Source organism: Patiria miniata, unplaced genomic scaffold (genome assembly GCF_015706575.1).
Source record: "Patiria miniata isolate m_02_andy unplaced genomic scaffold, ASM1570657v1 HiC_scaffold_20, whole genome shotgun sequence".
Lineage (NCBI taxonomy): Eukaryota > Metazoa > Echinodermata > Asteroidea > Valvatida > Asterinidae > Patiria > Patiria miniata.
This window is the reverse complement of record NW_024037059.1, coordinates 4,632,128-4,653,084: the sequence shown is the minus strand read 5'-3', so window position 1 is coordinate 4,653,084 and position 20,957 is coordinate 4,632,128. Positions and strand designations below refer to the sequence as shown.

Here is a 20,957-nt window from a genome sequence, read left to right as displayed (position 1 = left end):
TTGCAGCCATCCGAAAAAGTAACTGGCGTATTATAAAACATACTTGGTTGAAAGATAGTAAGTGGACTAAACTCCCTGTGAAATTAATCTTTCTGGCAAGCTATCATTTTGAAGTACATGTAATCAACAAAAGAAGGCCTTTCCAACGGTGCGTCTTAAGACGCACTGTAGGAAAATTTAAATTAGTAGTTCGTTTTGTTATTCGGGGCAGCACGCGCAAGCATTGGAACGACGCACAGGCGCGCGCGGTTGCTATAATTTGTCGGATCAGTGCACGACATCGCGTATAGCTGCAATTCAAAACAATTCAAAACATGATTCAGTAACTTTTGATTTGAAATTGAGATCCTAGAATGCTGTTTTTCTCGGAATATACAGCTGAAGCTGAGCTGAAACTTCATCAGGTTAGTTGTTCAGTATCCTTCATTAGATTTTGAACACTTTTGTTGCTTCAAACGAACAAAATGCACAAATTACAAATGATGGACTATATCTTTAAGGTACATGTACTCCCATATGAGAACCTTCACATATGCACGTGCATGCTAAAAATGTATCCATTTATGATCTATATGCTACAAATTACGCCACATTAAATGACTTTCATCAGTTAAGATCTAACTTACATTAACAGTCTTACACACTAAATATCTTTTGTGAAATTGCTGTTTATTACGCAAATCAGTTTTCCCAATGGGACATTCTGAATTTTTTGAGTTATCCTTGGTTTCAGCCAAACTTCAATTTAGATCCGATCACTGTGGTCGCACTGGTATACAGATTCCCACTGGAAATTCAACAGCACCATGGTATGTTGACTCATCAGAGGAACTTACTATGCGACCCATTTGTCTGAAACTGAAATAACTGATCCAAAAGTTTGTGAAACAGACAGACCCTTGTCTTCAGCCCAAAATGACAATGGTTTCAAAGTAAAATTCGAATAAAACTTGACATGTGCAAAACACTACAAATGGATTTGTGGACGGTATTTACAAAGTTTAGATCACACACATAAAACATATAGGCACAGTGGTTAAATATCTCCAAAAAGTGACAAGTACCGGTACATCAGACAATAAGAACAGTACATCAGGTGCTAAGAAAATATATTACAAAAGAGTGTCTAATCTTTTTTTTGTAGTTCACATTTGTTCTCAGAATAAAAGCCAATGGTGCATCTTCACTGTGAAAGATATTTAAGTTAATATCAGTCCTATATTAGGATTATATATAATATATATCACTCAGGCCAGCACACATGTATGTAAATGTTCATGAAGTTCAAAGAAAATAAAGGAAAACTAAACTTGGTCATCTCCTTGCACTGTTTTCATTTCTAACCAAAATAATATTAGTACTTATTAGTCAATTTCTATATAAGACTCCCAACAGCTTCTTCCAGGAAGAAATCTCAAATTCAGCTCCAGTTTATCATCCTATTGGCTAACAAATCATTGTGTGCAACGTGACACAAAGAAGAAAGTTAAAAAAAATTGTACAGATTTTACATTGGTCACTGAAGTGCCATTCTTTAGTACTCTGAAAAACAATTGCCTGCCACCCAAATGTTGAGAAACATGTTACTTGATTTCCAGGGAAGGTCATGACTTGGATTGGCAGCGTGGAAGCCACAAATACCTTTTTGAGCTAAACAGATGCAGGGGCTGTCATGCTGTAAAAGCTTGGCGCCCTCTGACCCTTTACAGCGCCTTCGTGGTCACTGGCTGTGCACCTGTCGTAGGACGGATTATCGATGCCCATGGGTTGGGGGTCGTAGTCACAGCCCCTGTACAGGAGGAAGCTGGTGTCCCCGGGGATGGAGATTGTCGCCTCGGAGGAACTACCATCGCTGACCTGCGACAACCGTGCCGCTAGTGGGGTCGATGACATTGTCGGGGTGGGTGGGGGAAGGGGAGGGGGAGGTGGAAGGTCTAAAGTGGGCGGATCGAGCCCTGGGGAAGGAGGTGGAGTTAGGGTTAGTGGAGGGCTTGGCGGGGGTGGGGTTGGGGGCGATTCAGATGGAGGGTCGGGAGGGGCATGGAACGTTGCTGATAGTCTACTGACTGTGCTGCCATCACTGCCTCTACGTTGGGAGAGGGGTCTCAGGAGAGACTCATCAGCGTTTTCCTCATCCTGACCAGCTATGTAAACACCTGACCATAAAAATATGAAAGGCTGTTTTTAATCATTAAAACTAAAAATTAATAAACAAAATTGAGGTCCATCTGCATGTCATCCTGAATCTTATATCAAACTTTAGAGACCATTTTATGGTGTTGAAGTTAGGGTCTGATTCACGCTAATCCCTTCGGTTGTCTGACAACCAGAGAATTCAACCAAAATGACAATAATTTCACATGCTCACTACAAAGAGAGACTTTTGCATTGAGCCCTTACCTAGCAATAATATAATTCAATGCACTCAATTCATAGTTGAGCTTGCAGGAAGTGGAAACCTCTAACACATGTCTTACCTTCTAGCTTTGGCAGGTTCAATTCTGGTACACCACTCCGTCCAAAATCCTGACTCATCCTGGTATTCGGCTCCCTGGTAACCACTTCATGGTAGTGCTCCCGTATGGCCTCATCGTCAGCATACACATACGGGGTTGGGCTTTTTGGCCCACCGCGATGCAGGCTGCCGTTGCCACTGTTGGCATGGTAGACACCATCGGCTCCAAGTCTGGAACCGTAGATGCTGCGTGGCCTCGGAATGTAAGTATGCGCCATGTTGAAGTCCGACAGCTTGATGTGGGGCTCATCGTGGATGTCAAAGGACTGAGCGTGGGTGCTGCAAGACTTCCGAGCCCGGTGGTGGATGACTAGGATAATAGAGATCAAGATGACGACTCCAGCGGCTGATCCAATCACGATGTAGATCAAGCGCTGCTGCTCAATGAATGTCAACCCACCTTTGCCATCCGGGGGTTTCTTTGTGGGCTTGGGAGTGCTGATTACAGCATTAGTGACCGTAAAGTTCTGGTTATCGAATACGAACTCCAAGTCACTCTCACCTGCCATGATCATGAGATCTTCCGCCAGGGCCTCCTCCTCCGTGTCTTGAATTGTGAAGTCTACGATGATCGAGCCGCAACGGATCTCCTGAACAGTCAGCCTGCTGACGTCCATCTTCAGGAGGTCTGCTATGAACTTGGCAAACTCTTCTTGGAAAAGCTGCTCTTGTTTTTTTATGTGGTTGCAGTCCCCGTTCAGGGTCATTGTGCATTGGACAGGGGTGAGTTTGGGCGGAGCAGTGTGGACTTCCACTGTGGCGTTTGAAGTTGTCTGGTCAGTGCTTTGCGTAGTCTCACTGGTTGGAAGGGTGTCATTATCCCATGGTTCTGAAGATGGAATCACAGATGGTGTAGGCGTTGGGTCTGAAGAACTCAGTGTTGGTTCCACTGTGTTCATGACAAATGACTGAGTGGCCATGGGTTTGAAAGTCATACTTGGTCCAATGGACATGGTTTGCGGAGTGTGTGAAACCAATGGGGTTGCCACAAGCATGGTCACTGTTTCATAGCTGGTCGAGGTCACAAATGGCACTGGAGTCTCCATGTCTGATGGGACTGTCATTGTCATCTGCTGCGATGACCCTGGCATCGTCATTGTCACTGGTGAAGATGTCAAAAACCCATCTGTGACCCCCTCAGTCATGTTAACCAAAGATGTTGGGAAAGGGGGCGGTACTGGGGGAGGCGGAATCAGTGCAGATGAGGATTGCCACTGGTCAGACTGTGATGCATTGATCAGCCGCGATGTCTGAAAATCTGTCATCGTTGATGTCACTGGTGACTCGAGGCCCATGGACAGAGTTGGTGATGGAGTAGGGGTGTGTAGTACCTCTGCTTGGGGGGTAGAGTAGGGCAGTGATGAAGGGGTGGGTGTGGGGTGCACCGTTGGCGTCGGCATGGGGAGCAGACTTTGGGATGATGGCAGTGTTCTTGTGGATTGAAATGACTGAGGTCCTGATGGCAAGATAGACGTCTGGGGACGGATGGCAACGACTGAAGAACTGGCAAGAATTTGATACCCTGATGTACCTGCAAAGATATATGTAATTGTAAGTACACTTAAAAAAAATCATACTAAGGCCCAAAAAAAAAAGTCAGTCTCTGGTCAGCGCGCGCGTCGATTTTAATCATGCGCGTCGATCTTTTTTTTTCAAAAATGTTCCGCGGTAGCTCCAACAGCGCCCTCTATTTCCGCCCCTCCTCAATTTTTTTTTTACCAAAGAGCACCAAGGAATGGGAAATTGCACCAAGGCAAATGATCAAAAGCACCAAGGCAAATTATGGAGGACACCAATGTACATGAGGACACCAAAAAAGCAAAATAGTACCCCACCTTGTCTGTACAATCCAAGCTTGAAGAAAAAAAAAAAAAGCCCCCCCCAAAAAAAGCCGCGTGGCCGCATCAATTCCGGAACTTTGGTCTGACCAGAGACCGAATATTTTTTTTGTGTGGCCTAACTGGTGGTTAAAAATATGCTTACAAAGTTTACATAGATATTAAAGAATTTTTCATTTTTGCTGGACATGAGGGGCTAGCCTAATGTCCTACAATCAGTTATGGACTTACTCAGTAAGTCCATAACTGACTGACACACTGACTGAGTCACAGAGTATTAAAAAAACTGGGTAGTGATGAGATAAGACATTACTGACCTGTGATCAGGTTATTTAGGATGAGTAAGATACAAGGTATATAAAATCAGATTATTTAATCCATCAATCATTCAACCAATAAAATTACCTGATAGATCAATAGATGCTGGCATTAATGCTGGTGATGGGGAAGGTTGCAGCTGCAGAGATGTTCCTAAAAATAATAGGAAATAAAACACAACAATGCAAAATAAGATTATCATGCACTCGTTATATTCAATCCCACTGCAATTTAATGTACAATTGTCAAGCAACCTATTTTTCTGAAAACCACATCAACAGAAGTGGGCATTTTAGTATTTTCTCGACAGCAAATGCGCAATTCACAACATTCGCCTGTGTAAAGATAGTTTTTACGCATCAAATGGTTTTGACCAGACTTTTTTCAACAATGGCAGTCGATGAATAGTCATAAATAAGCCTACCATAAATAACAAGCAGCTTTTGTGGCTTCAATTGGTGACTCAAGTTATAAATTAAACTGCCATAGGTAACATTTCATCTAACTCTTTTTTCCCCTTTATGTCAACTTTGCGATCATTACCATTAGTGGCAAGGCATATGCTGAAGCACATGCACAACACAGCAAGGTGACTGCTCACAATGGAGGCCATGACTGACGACACTATACAGTGCAGCACTGTATCCACCGCAAACTTCAATTTGCTCCTTGTGTTCCTAATAGTAATTCACTGATGGAACCTGTGAAGAAAATATGGGATAATCGGATCACTTTAGAAGAGAAAACTCCTCCTGGTCAGTGGACACAAACATAGCAGCAGGTATGGGTATGCGGGTGTGGGCACTTTATCCACACTGTACCCATTTTTCCCCCCTGCTCTGTGGTCGATTAATGACGATTGATGAACAAAAAATTCTGGACAGGTATTTTTTCTCCAACAAAATACCACATCAAGATGAAAAATGACAGCGCATAAAAAGATTTATAGCAGAGTTTTCGAAATGTAGCATTGTGATTTTCACATGTACCACAAGCATAATGTGTATACACTCAAGTATTTGTGCTCACAATCTGTCGTATAATGGCCTTATATGAACCCTCTCCCGAGTACTGAAAAGCACCAGCAGTACCCGGTTTCTCAAGAACCAGATAAAAACAACAACTCACATTTCAACAATCACCACAAGCAGTCATCGCCTCATATTACATTCCAATCTCATTATCAGCACCATATGCAGGAAATCAATTGGGATAGAGAGGTCTCGGAAGAAAACAAAAACCACTTCCTCTTGAAACACACACTTCGCTCCTTCAAAATGGCCCTAAACGATGCGACTGTATTTCAACACTACAGTGGCAACGCCTGATTTTTTTCGTGACCTCTCAGTGACACCCCACGAGGCCTGGTTGGGAAACATAAGCCAAACATTTGCCAATCTCTCTCCCAGGCTGGCCCCCCAAGGTCACTGGGTGGGTCACTTCCAAGGATTGTTTTCCCCTGGACCTCCCAGCATGGGAACAATGACAGGTCAACTTTCACTACCATCAATTTGTTTCCCCGATGATAATGATGATTTTGTTCAATGAACTGTAAAATCAACATTTGACTGAAGTGAACAACAAATGGTAATTGTTTATGTACTGTATAATTTGTTTTGTTTTGTAGCCACTGGTATTAAAATTGAAGGCCATACCCAGCTAACACATCACGTTGCCACAACGTTGTGCAAAGTTGTGAAAATGTTGTCATTTGGTAACGTGTCACGATGACATTCAAGCAACGTTGACACAACGTTTGACTGTATAATTGTTGGTTGTAAACATGTTGTATATTGGTAATTTGTACAACGTTGTACGAAAGTCATCATATGACATTGTATTGACGTTGTATGGTGGTCGTTTCACAATCGTTGTAATAAAGCAATAAATATGACGTTGTGGTTACGTTAAATGTAGGTGTTTTCATGACGTTGTTTTTAAGTTGTCAATGTTACGTTGTCAGAACGTTGTAATTTAGAATGTTTACAACGTTGCTGTGAGGTTATAATCATGACGTTGAGTTAACGTTCCATCTACATTATTTTATAACGTTTTTTTTTCAGTTGTGAAAATCACATTGTCACGACGTTGTAGTTAAGTATTTCAAAACGTTGCGGTGATGTAAAAATCATGACGTTGTTGTAACATTGTACGTGGGTACTTTCACAACGTTGTTGGTATGTTGTTATTCTCACGTTGTCATGACGTTGTAGATAACAATTTACACCATGTTGCTGTGTTCATGACGTTATGATGACGTTGCATAAAAGTCTCACCATAATGGTGTGTTAAGTTGTAAATATCATGTTGTCGTGACATTGCAGTTTGGTATTTTCATGTTGTGTTATGTTGAGAGCTCACGTTGCTGTAACGTTTTATAAAGGTGTTTTGACACTGAATTTAAGTTGCAATTATGCTGTGCGTTACGATCCATGCTGTTGTGGTATTGACAAAAACATTGTGATTACGATTTACTGAATGTGAAGTGAACATAATATGTTTTAATTAATGATGTTTTATTTGATAATAATTAACATTTGGGTGCCGCCTTGCATTAATAATGTAACTCATGAAATTTCGAACATCATCATGTTTGTTTTGTCGTAGTAGGAATATAATGTTTCCAGATATTTTTCTAATGGTCTAAGATGGATGAGATCGTGGTCAAAGCGCGACAGCTTCCCGCTCATATTCATTGTTGAATACTCAATGTATACATGTACTTTATTGCACACACCAACGTAACTAGAAATATGATTCCTGTTCTCAAAGAAAATATTACCATGGCGCATGCGCATCAGCAGAAATTCCACGTCCAGACCGCGTGATAGCTTATTTGAATTGCTCTGCTCAGTTGAGTCAGCAATCGAGCAGCAGCAGCTCACTATAACGGTCGCCGACTCGCCGTCCAGTTGATGTGAAGTAGCCATGGTCGCCAAGCAAGTTATTTTCACTACAGCATTTGTTAGAAGGTAGGAATGAAATTTTCTGTATCTTGACTTCATTCTTGTGTCGAACACATTGTCTAAAAATCTGACGAAAGGATCAAATTAAAGTAAAACAACTTTTCGAACAAAGTCGCTGTCAAAAAATGAAGATTTTCCTATGCCTATCATCTTTGGTTTTTTTTAATAATTGTTGAAAATGTTCTTCAGACTCGATCAGAATAAATGTAGATTAATTAAGAGTGAAAATATGTGCCTCAATTGAGATTGGAGGCTGGTCAATGCGAACAGTTTTGGAGATCATACACTGAAAGAAACGTTCAAGTCATCTGGTTTTCAATTTGATAATAAAATCTTGGTATTATTCCAAGGAAATATTATACATGTGGATCAGATTTACTCGAATTCATGTTAGACCTTTTTAACAACGTTTTAGGTTGGAAAGTTATTTGTTCGATAGTTATAATTTTACATAAAACAGATATTGTTTTAGCAAATGGCAAAAATGGCAAAAGTGTGCACATTATATCGAGAAGACTTTTGATTTGTGTACTATAGTATATGCCTATGTTTGTATTTTTTCCTTTAAATTGATGAATTAATCAAAATGTAAAAATATTGTATTGAGATACCCATAATACCCGAGCCAGCAACCGTGAAAATGTTACTTGGGGTATCTCTTAATTTATAGATCTGAGTTGATTTTCTCTCAACTAAAACTAGCGCAAATTTGAGCATAAACAGTCCGTTATAAAATTCCCGCTCAAAGACACAGTGTACGGTTGTAAGAGCAACGCGCATTAGCATTTTAGTCTCAAGGGTCAGGCCTAAAGTTCACGTACCAGGACCGTACACGTATAAACGGTCATCTGGCTTTCGTTGGCTTGTACATAACAAGTGTATACAGTTTCAATCCGGGCTTTCGGGCCGTATAGCTCCCAGGGTTTGGCGTGATTTATGGGAGTTTGACCAAAGTGTGTGGAGTAGGGTTCAGGGCCAGGTCAGCACTGTTACAAGATCAATGAAAAATACGCGAACTATTAAAAGCCTTTTCTAAAAAGGGTCATTTGTAGCCTAGTTTTATTATTTATGTGGGTTGAAGAGCACGGGGATCATATTTACACTGTGTTCAAACTTGATTAATTTTATATATTTCTCAACCTTAAAAAACATCGTTACTTTCTCCAGGTAGGCAGTACACATGTATGCTATACGTGAGTGCACTGGCAGCAGGATGTGGCATGTTTAAACTTTTAACTTCAGCAGTCTTCGAGGGAGGAAGTTTCTAATTGTTTTGAAAACCACCCCATACATCTCTTCACTTTTGTTGCTGTAAGTAATTCAACATACACTGACCTTCTATATACATGTTCTGTTAGATGGTGAAATTAACTTTTAAAATGTGTTGAAAATACACCTTGGTCGAAATTTGTTAAGTGATTACCTGACGTTCACCAGACACATATATTAATTCAATTTATGTATTCATGAAATTTATCTATACTATAAAATTCAAGACCGTGAACCCATTGCATGCATATCCAAATCCTTCCAACTCAAAATGTTCATACTAGCACGTCCGCCTTAACAAAGTCATTCTTGTCGAGTCATGCGCCAGAAAAGATGCGTGCCCAATACTCTCTAAAAATAACCAAAAAAACCCCACACATTTTGCGTGAACCTCCCCGGCGAGAGCTGATTATTTTTTTTAGCAGGTATTAACTTGAATGTTGTGAAAAAATGCAATGAAGTTTATAATTTTTATCGTTAGATGTCTTTCAAAAATAATAACTTGTATTTCGCAGGAAAATAGCAGTTGAAAAAAAGTAACTAGACTTTCGGAGTGAAACTCGAAAGTAGCGTAGGCAACGGATCTTTAATCAAAATAATTATGAATCGAATTAGGTTTTGCCCTTCACCGACGTATAAACACAGTGTACCCAGTGTGTATTCGCATAAAATAATTATGCGCATATCAAAACTGCAACTGGACGGTTCTTCTTAACATTTAATGAAATTGTTTCGTGTGGAATTTAAATAACTTTTAAAAAGCTTGAGCTCTTTGGTAATCAAATATTTTCTGTATTATATTCAGGTACCTGCATGACATGACTTCGCATGAGCTTTTAGAAATGGCAGCCGATTGTGCTTGGTTATCCAGAAGGGCCAAGATTCAAGGTACGTGTATTAAGAAACTAACCATCGCAGTCAATAAATTGATTGGTCCAAAGGTATCAGCGACAAACACCTTAAATACACTTCTGAAACGAGCACCATAGACCTAATGCAATGCCGACTACCAAGACCACAAACTTGCGGAAGAACCAACATTTTGATCGTTACGTACATACATTTGAACATGAAGTTGTTTAGATTACATAAAAATGCGTAAAACAGGCTTGCGCTTTAACTCTCAACAAGGGTTTTTGGTTACCCTTTAAATTTGAGAAATATCCTTGACTTCAGGGTCAACTTGAAACAAGAGGCTCATTTATTTTATCCCTGTCTCTCGTGGGTTAAAGATTGTACATGTAGAAACACAGGTACAGCTCTGCTTGAAGTACATGTATTGAGAAGACAGACATTATCTGGATATACATGTAGTTTTAAATTTCACATCTGGTGAGCCAGCGTGACACGCAGTGAGTGTTTTAGGCCTGAGGCAGCAAACATTAAATGGTTCATAATGTTTAAATAATTGATACATTATTTTTTGTTTTCCTTATTTTCTTGTCAGATTCGTGTCTTTGGAGAAGTGCCATATTGACAATTAACCTTGCTGAACAAGGAATCCACTTACTTCTACATCTGGATAATCTTCTGTTAAAGGTTCCATTACATGAATGTTACTCTAAAACATAGATTGGGCAATTAGCCAATCTTAATGGAGGTATTCAAAGAAAATCATGTTGAAATGTCAATATTTTAAAATGCAGGTTTTTTGCGAGTTCCCTGCATACAAATATATCTTCACGAACAAACGCTATTCAAGTATCCCTTTCAAGTGTAATTCTTTTTCATAGACTCTGTAGCTACAAAAAAAACCAAAACAATTCCTTTGAGTTTTCTTTTGAAGATGTTCCATGGGAGAGAAAGAAAATGAAGGATCTAGATAGAGGACAGATTTAAAAAGCATGTGATTCAGTAGATTAAAAGTTGTCTGATCTATTTTATTTGTTCGATGTGAAAGTCGCCTTCCTATATTATATTTCTCATCACGGACAGTGGAAAATACTAATTTTCAAATACTATTTGAAACCATTCTTTTGCCTGAATGTACGTTACGTATAGCACTGTGTATTTTTCATGAATTGATCCAATACATGAATAGGTATTCTCTAGTGTCGGTAACATTGTGATATGGTACCCCTCTGAAGGTGATGTATAAAACCGGTTAGTGGTTAGTGGGTCGACGATAATAGCCCTTGCATTCCGGCTCTGGCTATATTATTGGCGACCAGACCCTTTATCTTCTAATTGCTCAGTATCAACGTTATTGTCTTGTTAAAAGGTTGGTTCATACTCTGTGAAGTTACGGCAATTCACTTTGTGAAGTTACGGCAATCATTAACGCCAGCGCTAAAAATTCTGGGGAAAAAAGAGTGAACCACATTTAACTCTGGGCAATTTTGAGTCAAATGGTTTCGATGTCAACATTTCAAAATTTGCTTTCACTTGAAGTATGAACCGATCGTTAGAGCTCAGCCCATTCACTAAGGCGTGCATTCCGTAATGTGGATTCAAGTAAAAGACTTTAATTGTATACCATTCACGAAATGGACCCAGTAGTAATATGTGCATGTTGATGTGTCCAAATAATTGCAGTAAGTATTAATTACACTTACCGTTTTAGTGATTGCATTTTAGTAATGTTTTTACATGCTGTTGTTTCTGAACACTTTTTGTAATAAAATTAGAGAAACATGAATTACATGTATGTTTAATTGTTTTGTTATCGTTTTCAGAAACATTTCTCCATAAATGCCCAGTAGGCTGCAGTAAGTTGGCCACCATATTGCAGCAACATGTCCATTCAGTTGTAGTAACGTGTCCACAAAGTTGCAGCAACGTACCTTTAAAGCTGCAGAAACGTCCCATTTAGCTGCAATAACGTGCCCGCAAAGTTGCAGCAATGTCCTCAAAAAGTTGCAGTAACGTCCCCATAAAGTTGCAGTAACGTGCCCATGAAGTTGCTTAAACGTGTCCAATACGTTGCTTTAACGTGTACAATAAGTTGCATCAACGTGTCCAGTAAGTTGCAGTGACGTCCCAAATTAGGTTGCAGTAACGTGCTAATGAAGTGGTAATCATGTCGCCAAAGGTTGTAGGAACGTGCGTAGAAGTTGCTGTTATGTGTCAATTTGGTCGCAAATAACGTGGCGTCAAGGTGGTAATCATGTGCAATCACGACCAAAAAAAGTTGTAATGTATGTTGCGTTTACGTTGTGGAAACGTCATTGTAACGTTGCGTGATAACGTTGTAGCAACGCGCACGCGAGTCAACATTTTTACGTTGCCGCAACGTCATTTTCCTCACGTGGCAACAACGAAAACCTGACCTTTTTGCAACGTTGTCACAACGTAAATGTGTTAGCTGGGTACATGCAATTATGGTAAAAATTCTAGCTTTTCCAATTCCTGGCATTTGCTGCTGGAAATTGTCCGTTATAATTGTATTGTACTATGCTTTATTTTTGCATGTTTTGGGTTAAAGGGAATATACAACATTTGCAAACATTGAAGAACAAAACAACCACATTTTTACGAAATACCTTATTAGGATGTTGGTAAATGACAGTCTAAAGCACCCTGTAAAATTATGGAACCTGGTGTGAAGTCATTTTCAAGAAAAGTAGTATTTTTGAATAAATTTCCAACGGTGGTCGGCTGACCACTGTTGGAAAACCCTAACTATTTTTCAATAAATTTCCAACGGTGGTCGGCCGACCACTGTTGGAAAACCCTAACTATTTTTCAACTACTGCTCCAATTTACCATTTTTTTTTCAGTCCAAATTTTGTTTGCTATCGGTTACATGTTCATGAATGGGTGCAGGCCAGCTAGGCTGGTTTTCTTACCTTACAATTTTCCAGCATCGATAAATTGATCCATTTCATCTTTAGTGGAGTCAGGGAACCAGACTACTTGAACATTTTTGTTTTTCTTGGTTTTGCAAGCATTTTCGAACACAAAACTTCAAACATGTCAGTGTAACAGTATTTGATCTATTATACTAACCCCTCAAATAGTTTATTTATAAAAATTACAGCAACAGCCAATGATGTACATTCCCTTTAAGCTGAATGAATAAATAATCATCATAATAAAAACATTCCGTGTATGTAACCAAAATTAATACTGTATTCTCTTCAAATTGTAGAGCAAGGAAAAAGGACTATAATTTATGATTGGAATATCAAAGCAAGAACTGAGGTAAGTTTCAGTCATATTTTATCATTGACGGTTTGTCAATAAAACTTGTTTAAATCGATGTACTAGGTTCGGTACATGTACCGAACCCTACATGTCAATGACATCGTATTACATGTGATCTGATGAAAATTATCAGCTCATGAGCTTATGCCAATCATCATCTAAATCCAGCATTTTAAAAAAATCATTATTGACATGAATCAAAAATACACACAATATTGTAGAAAAAAAGTGTGACCTCTGACATAAAATCTGATGATCAAACTGCAATCACGCATTTGCCAGTCAAAAATTACATCAAAATGTAACTAAAGCATTTACATGTATTCAAGCAAGCTCAGTGGTTTGAATGGTCAAGATGTTGGCACAAAGCATCCATGCACAAAGGAGGAGGTTCTGGGCTTGAGTCTGTGAAGTTTAGTTCAAAGTTTCCAGCAGAGCACAAAGTGTACAATATTTAGAAAAAAAAGTAAACAGTAAGTCAGCAAAGGGCTACTGAATTAGAAAAACTTTTGCCTCTGAGGAAGAACTTGTTAAAATGTTCAACGTCAGGCTGCATTAATTTTTACGAGAAAATTTTTTTTTTCAATATTAAATTTCTCAAGACCAGAAAAACAAAATGAAAACCTTTGACCAACAAATTGATAAATTGTGTTTTTTTACCTGTGCTTTATACCTACCATAAGTTTGAGCAGACTATTGAGCTCATTCTTTCAATACATCTTCGCAAGCAGAATATTTCCACATCAATGGTCCATCATATGCAGACGTGATTCCCTTCGTTAGCGGCATGGTAGAGCGATGGCTTTACTTACATGGAACAGAATCAATAGCATCAGAAGAGACAACTTAATCCTCTATCCATTAACAGGCGAGAAAAAGGTGTGACTGAATTAAAGTCATGGCAGTGCGGGCAGTGGTGTTGCAAGTGGCTGACGTCATAGCAAAACATAGGCTAACTTTTAATTTCCGTTGAATGACTCACAGCAATGTCACATGTGTTCCTGTTGGCCAATCAAGGACAGTTTCTCATGAAGATTTGACTTTTTGGTCCAATGAGATGCCTTGTTGAAGTGGCAGGTGCCTTACATGTGTACAGCATTACACAGCATTCAGTAGTTCCTCCAAGTCCTGGTTGGTGCCAAACAAACATTCAAACAAACATGGTGAGACACTTGGGCGTTGCTGGCAGTTCATGACCCTCAGAGTAATTATGTCCCACTGGTTGGAATCTTGTGGTCTGGCCTGTTCACCGCATTCCAATACCCAGGAAGGAATTTATGCCTGCAGAGAGGAAATGGGACAGTTATGAAAAAAAGTAAATAAATTACCACAGTAAAAATAAATTCAACAAGGCAGAGATAAATTAATTTATTTATGATACATGATGAATGTTATGAAATTCATTAAGGAAGCATTTGTGGTTTTCTGTTTTGATAAAATTGCATACTGGCGTAATTAGTGAACTGTTTTTGTGAACTCATGAGATTGAAATTTTTGAAGCAAGAAGAGACAGGGTAGAAATTTATGAAAAAATTGATTACAAAAAAATTGATATTCAAGCAACTTTGCGTTCTGCAACAGTAACAAAATTCATGTGTATGAAGACCACAGATTTCTACACAGTTTTTTTTCCAGTGAAGTTTATTATTCTTTTTTTTTAACTGACTGAGGCCAAGTAACAAAATAAACCCGTTACTTGTCCCCGCCCGCTTCCTTTCTTACCGCATGCCTCCTTTAAAAAAACTATTAAACATATTTGGCTGCATGCATTCTAATGAATGTCACACACAAATACTTTGCAGATTTAGAAAGGAATTTTTCAATTTACAAAATAAAAGATGTGTTAATTCCAAATTCTATATTTTTTTTTCAATTAAAATGATTTTATTTTGATTTCACATCAATGAACGTTAATTAATGTTTTCTTTACCAAAAAAAAACAAATAAAAGAAACAAATCAAATTAGTCTTGAATAACATACACCCAAAATCACTTCCAATTTTCCTCCTTTTCAATACACGTTGTATTTTGTAACATGTTAAAAAACAAATGCATATTGTATTTCACACATATTACCATAAATTTCTAAATAATGTACAATAGATAAAGCAATTATTTTTTATAAATTCTTCTCCTTATAAAGTACCAGACCAAGGCCAAATACATTTTCCTATCGATTTTTTGCAATCGTACTACATGTGGCCTTGCGGCATACATGTAACGTGCGTATTTGCATACACACATCATTCATTTCCTTCTTCTCTTAAAAAGGTACATATGTACCGGTACATGCGGACCCACACAGTAAAATGTACTGTGCAAGTACATGCAAGGTGTTTGGTTTACTAAGTACTTCCCAGTCACTGAACTGCATGGTGATAATAAAAAGAAATTAATACATGAAACTCACGTGTGTTTTCCGACTCATTGTCATAACTCATTAAATGCTGCGGTAAAGAACAATGTACCATGCACAAAAATGTACATACGTCTTCTATTACAGAAATGACTGAATCAGATTTGTTGACGTAATTGGCATACTGTCTGGACGTCACAGTGCATACATGTACATGTACATGTATGTATGTATGAATACAGTGCTAGGTGTACAAAAATTGAACACTCAGTTTCTCATTTAATATTCTCGAATTCGAGGGGATTATGCAAATTGTACTGTTAATGGCCAATCCCTGCCATATGGCTTGTTATTATTGATCGGGCCTTACATGCTGAACTAATATTTGAATGCCAAATTATGAGATAGTCGTATCTAAATAGGTACATGTAGTAACACATGTAATAGGGAATGAATATGTTGTATAAAACCAATCAATATATTGGATTGTCCTATTCTGATGCAATACTTGACCTTTTGGAAAGATTTCCATACCTGGACATCACTTATCACCCTGTGCACAAACCCTATGAGGCTGTTCTGAATTTTTAAAAAATGTTTTCTCATTAAATTCTTCAATATTTTCCCTGCTAAATTTGACTTTTCAGGACTGATGGCTTATAGGTCACTGCAGGGAAAAAATTGTGATGGCCAGGTAGGGGAATCTTTCCGACCTTTTCCTTGACCTTTGAAGCACACAAATCTGTGCTTATTTTAGCCTTCATAAATTTTTGCAATTCCAGATAATTACTGTGGGCACTGAAGGTGGTTGGAATCAAAGAATGGCATTCCAACTTGTGCACGTGTGTACTTATTTATGATATATGATTATACGGGTCAGGTTGTGCCACCGAGGTTCATTAATCAATGCACATCTAGCCTGTATTAGCTTACTAGGCAGGGTCAGGCTACCAGATAGTTAGAAATACAAACAATTTAACTGGGTGTAAAAACAACAGTACCCATGTTCGGTCTTTCAAAGTGAGAGTATAAACACTGGAACATGAGGAAATTTGCATGCACTGTACCTATGTGAAGTTCGTTTTTACTGTAAGTATACAATGATCTGTTGTTTTGATATCTAAACTCAAGTTTGACCAAAAAATGACATATAGTGGTATATTGTGGATCTTCACGTATATGACGGAAACAGTGGCGTCAAGATGCAACATTCTTTCCAAGTGATCTCTGGCACTGTACCAATGTGATTTTAATATCCCTGAGGCCAAGTAAACAAAATACCAGTTGATCGTCCCTGCCAGCTTCCTTCTTTGAGGCTGCATCAATTTTTTAAAAAGTTTTTCAGGCCAGGCATAACATTTTTTAAAAGATGTTTCAGAAGTTCAGATGCTTCTAAATAGCTTTACTAATGTTCAATAAGCACTTTAAGAAGGTTTTGTGGTCATCAACTAGTAGACATCTACCCGAAAGTATCAAATAAACAGGGCCTCCTCCTTTTGAAGGCACATATCGTGTAAGCTAAAACTGGCTATTTGAGCCCATTTTTCAATAGAAAATAAAAAATAAAAAGGCCCTCATCCTCCTCTTTTTGATGAAACCCGGACGATCAACTGGCGTTTTATTTTACTCGGCCTAATGGCAAAACATTTTTATTTTTAAATAATATAACAAAAAAATAAATCAAACAAAAAATACAACAAATTTCTCATTACGTTTGACCCACCATCACTGTACATGGCTACATATTTATATTTTGGTATTAACAGAGATATATATGAAAGGATTTTCTCGTTTCTTTCAAAAATCACATGATCTGGTGTAAATCATACTAAATGCAGTTAATACTTCCAAGTTGAACCGAAATCAAATGTGAATGCAAATTTGTGTCATCGTGGCATTCATGCTAAATTTGCAGAAGTTAAACACATTTCAAGCGGGCGAATTTCGCTGGGGATGTTTTGTCAGATTAGTGACGTCAAATTTGCTTTTTTAACCAGTTCGGTATTTTAGTGCGCATGGACATCAAGATTTGACGATTTTTCTTTCGGGATAAACATTTCATAGTATGCGTGCAAAAGCATGGTGGGGTACCAGCAGTTCAAAGAGATTGTCGTGTTCTGAAGTAACATTTTTCCAAAAAAAAACGTTTGGACAGCAAAGTGTTTTTAGGTGTCCTGTGTGTCCAAACTTTAGTGCAAACAAAAGTTTCCATCTCTTTACGACTGCACCAAAAAAAAAAAAAAAACTTGGTTACCACATCCCCCATAGCCTTGTGTGCATTTATCTGTCTTGTTTATCCCGAAAGAAAAATCGTCAAATCTTGTTGTGCACGTGCGCAGTTGGAATACCAAACTGGCTAGAACAAGAAGCCTTAAAATAAAAGAATTTTAGAAACAGATACTTGTCCTAAAAGTAAAATTAAATAACAGTTCATCAATCTGATCTGACATGACTAAAGTGATCATCGATCATCATCATGATCATCTGACAGTCTGTTCCACCTAGCCCCATAAATGTGGCCTATTTACTGGACTGCCTCCGTAAACATAGGCCACACATCCACATGTACAAAAATCGTGTCGACGGAGCCAAATTTTGATTTTCACATTTAGGCTTAGTTTGTAGGGTTTTTTTGCTTTAGAAGCATACTCACCCTCTTTATAGGCTAATCAGAAAGTGCTGCCTTTTTCAGATGTATATTTTTCGTGAAATTTCCAGATTCATTTTTACACGTTTGCGTATCAAAATTTCAACATGAAATTTCACAAAAATTAGACATCTGAAAAAGGCAGCACTTTCTGATTAGCCTGTAAAGAGGGTGAGTATGCTTCTAAAGCAAAAAAAACCTACAAACTAAGCCTAAATGTGAAAATCAAAATTTGGCTCCGTCGACACGATTTTTGTACATGTGGATGTGTGGTATCAGGTCAACTCGGACCCAAACCAAGTCGGACCCATGCCAAGTCGGACCCATGCCAACTTGGACCCACGCCAACTCGGACCCACTACCAACTCGGACCCACTACCAACTCGGACCCACGACCAACTCGGACCCACGACCAAGTCGGACCCACGACCAACTCGGACCCACTACCAACTCGGACCCAAGCACGACCAACTCGGACCCAACAATGACTCAATCATTAGTTTCAGAGATTATATTGATAGGTGATCTTAATAAAGTGAAGATATTGTGTAATTATATTGGGCAGAATGGGGCTTTTAATTTTGTTGTTTTCTTTTATTGCCGCTGTGTGGAGCGCTATTTTATGATGCGTACAGTAAATACTGTTGCTAAACGCTTATCGTTTTGAACGTCATGAAACTAAACGTGCTTAGCTTTTTGAAACCGTGACCTGTGAAGCTAAACCAAGAGGTATTAATAGCGTATAGTATAGGTTAGGCATATCGTATGTCATTTGTACAACTTGATATATACGTGCTTTTTCAAAATCTCGATTTTCTTTTTAATTCACATGCTGGCTTTGAATTTTGTGGGTTTTTTTTACGAATCCGATTAACTTTTTATACTTTTTGATTTAACTTTTTTGTTTAATATGGAACCTTCGTTTTTCTTGCAGTGTATGCAATGGTGTTTATGTGGGTTTTTTTTAATAGAGACTAGAAAAGACTTCGTTTTTATATCTTATTTATTTTATTTATTGACTTATAATGTTTACTAATATTTATTGAGTTAATAATGTTATGTTTGAAAGTGTTTATGTTTTAATGCCATACTTTCCAATTTTATTTTTAATGAAGATCTGTTCTTAATTTGTATACTCGTTACGTTGAAGTTGATTACAAACGAAATAAATTTCTGTTAAATTTAGCAAGATGGTGTGAACGATGTCAATTAATATGTTTTAATGAAAATAAATATTTGGTTAAACTTTTAAAGCGCTATATGTTTTAATGGAAACAAATAAAAATAATCAATAATTAATTACACTTTTAAAGCGCATTTCAAAATAGCATTTCAATGCGCTTTACAACGACAAAAATGTTATACTGCTGCAATACGGGTATGAGATAATTTACCTTACAATTACAATGAAAATTTACACTAAACAGTATCACTGTAATAATAGATGAGAAGTGGACAAACTTTATGAAATGAATGATTGAAAACGATGTCGAATGATTGAAAACGATGGGTCCGAGTTGGTCATGCATGGGTCCGAGTTGGTAGTGGGTCCGAGTTGGTTGTGGGTCCGAGTTGGTAGTGGGTCCGAGTTGGTCGTGGGTCCGAGTTGGTAGTGGGTCCGAGTTGGCATGGGTCCGAGTTGGTAGTGGGTCCGAGTTGGCGTGGGTCCGAGTTGGCTTGGGTCCGAGTTGGTTTGGGTCCGAGTTGGATCGAAACCGGATGTGTGGCCTATGTTTACGGAGGCAGTCCAGTAAATAGGCCACATTTATGGGGCTATGTTCCACCTTGCTCTAGTAATGATTTGATCATTATGATCATGTTGTTCTAAATTCAGTGATCGCAAACACAAACGTGGCGTCTGAAAACTAAAATCTCTTTACTTTTTTGTCAAAAACTATGTGTAAAGCCCGGTTCATACTTCACGCGAAAGCGAAAGCGAAGCGAAATTCGTGACGTCAACAATACGTTAGAAGCGCGTCCACCATTGTTGACGACATGAATTTCGCTTCGCACTTGCTTTCGCGTGAAGTATGAACCGGGCTTAAAGTGTCAAGAATCTACTCACCAACCACCGACCACCGGTACGTTGTGACATGACGATGATTATTATGCACACGCAATGATGTATTTATGCATTGTTTATTTTTTTTTGCTGGCGGTACGCACTAGCACTGTACATTGATTTAGTTAATCCTCGTAGTCTGGGTATCCTGTATTTTGGTTCTGAAAGAACCCGACTATCCACCTATGTTATATAGCGCCATCTTGTGGGGTTTGTGTAAAGTTGAAAAACTTTCAGGTTCTTCCTCTGTTTGTGTCACAAGAAAAAATAAAGAGGGAAATGAATAAAATATCCAAACAACATCCATTTTTTTTCTAAAAAGGGTTAACTATCATTCCAAAGAGTGGATCGAATTATTCAAAAAGTCCTGGACAAACAAGAAATTTAAACTTTAAGTTCTACTTCATTTTCTTCAAAGATGTAGGTATACTCACAACACCTCACGTGAAATGTGGGGACAATTCTCTCATTTGAGTTAGCAACAGCAAAAAACACCTTCGCTGGCACAAGTAGAAGAATGGGGCATGCTGTTCTACAAACAATAGCAGAGGGTAAAAACGTTTCACTGTAGAATTTTTGGACTTTGCGTAGCCGTTCCCGTTCAACATGTTCAATTTGGCCTTCTTTCTAAACTAGCCCCCCCCCCCCCCCCATCGTCATGATCGTTTCTGTTCTGAAAAGTGTTTCAAGTTTTCACAAATTTGTTTACTTGGTATCTACTTGTTCGTGGGTTCCCGTTTGAACGCGTTCCCCTCCCCTCCCCCACCTCAAAATTTTGCATATATCGCACTAGTCCTCTTCATTAACCATAGAAGAATTTAAAGAAGTAACTTTACTAGA

The 20,957-nt window shown here is 38.4% G+C and overlaps 1 protein-coding gene across 2 annotated transcripts; it reads right to left on the bottom strand.

The window, feature by feature from the left end:
- Nucleotides 1-422: 422 nt before the first annotated feature.
- On the bottom strand, nt 423-13,742 carry LOC119728247 (mucin-1-like). Of its 2 annotated transcripts, none has more exons than XM_038200403.1 (5): nt 13,730-13,742; nt 5,215-5,372; nt 4,759-4,824; nt 2,478-4,046; nt 423-2,156 (listed from the first exon to the last, which is right to left on the bottom strand). In XM_038200403.1, the coding sequence occupies exons 2-5, from the start codon at nt 5,282-5,284 to the stop codon at nt 1,651-1,653; spliced, it is 2,211 nt and encodes a 736-aa protein (XP_038056331.1). In that variant the 5' UTR covers nt 5,285-5,372; nt 13,730-13,742; the 3' UTR covers nt 423-1,650. The 2 variants fall into 2 exon arrangements, with proteins under 2 accessions (XP_038056331.1, XP_038056332.1); XM_038200404.1 differs by lacking the exon at nt 13,730-13,742 and adding an exon at nt 5,800-6,049.
- Nucleotides 13,743-20,957: the final 7,215 nt, after the last annotated feature.

Bases quoted from the DNA above. Each gene is read 5' to 3' on its own strand.
- LOC119728247 (XM_038200403.1), bottom strand. From the start codon at position 5,284: ATGGCCTCCATTGTGAGCAGTCACCTTGCTGTGTTGTGCATGTGCTTC. The intron at 4,825-5,214 runs GTAATGATCGCA...TATTATTTTTAG, and splicing joins CATATGCCTTGCCACTAATG to GAACATCTCTGCAGCTGCAA. The intron at 2,157-2,477 runs GTAAGACATGTG...TTTTATGGTCAG, and splicing joins GAACCTGCCAAAGCTAGAAG to GTGTTTACATAGCTGGTCAG.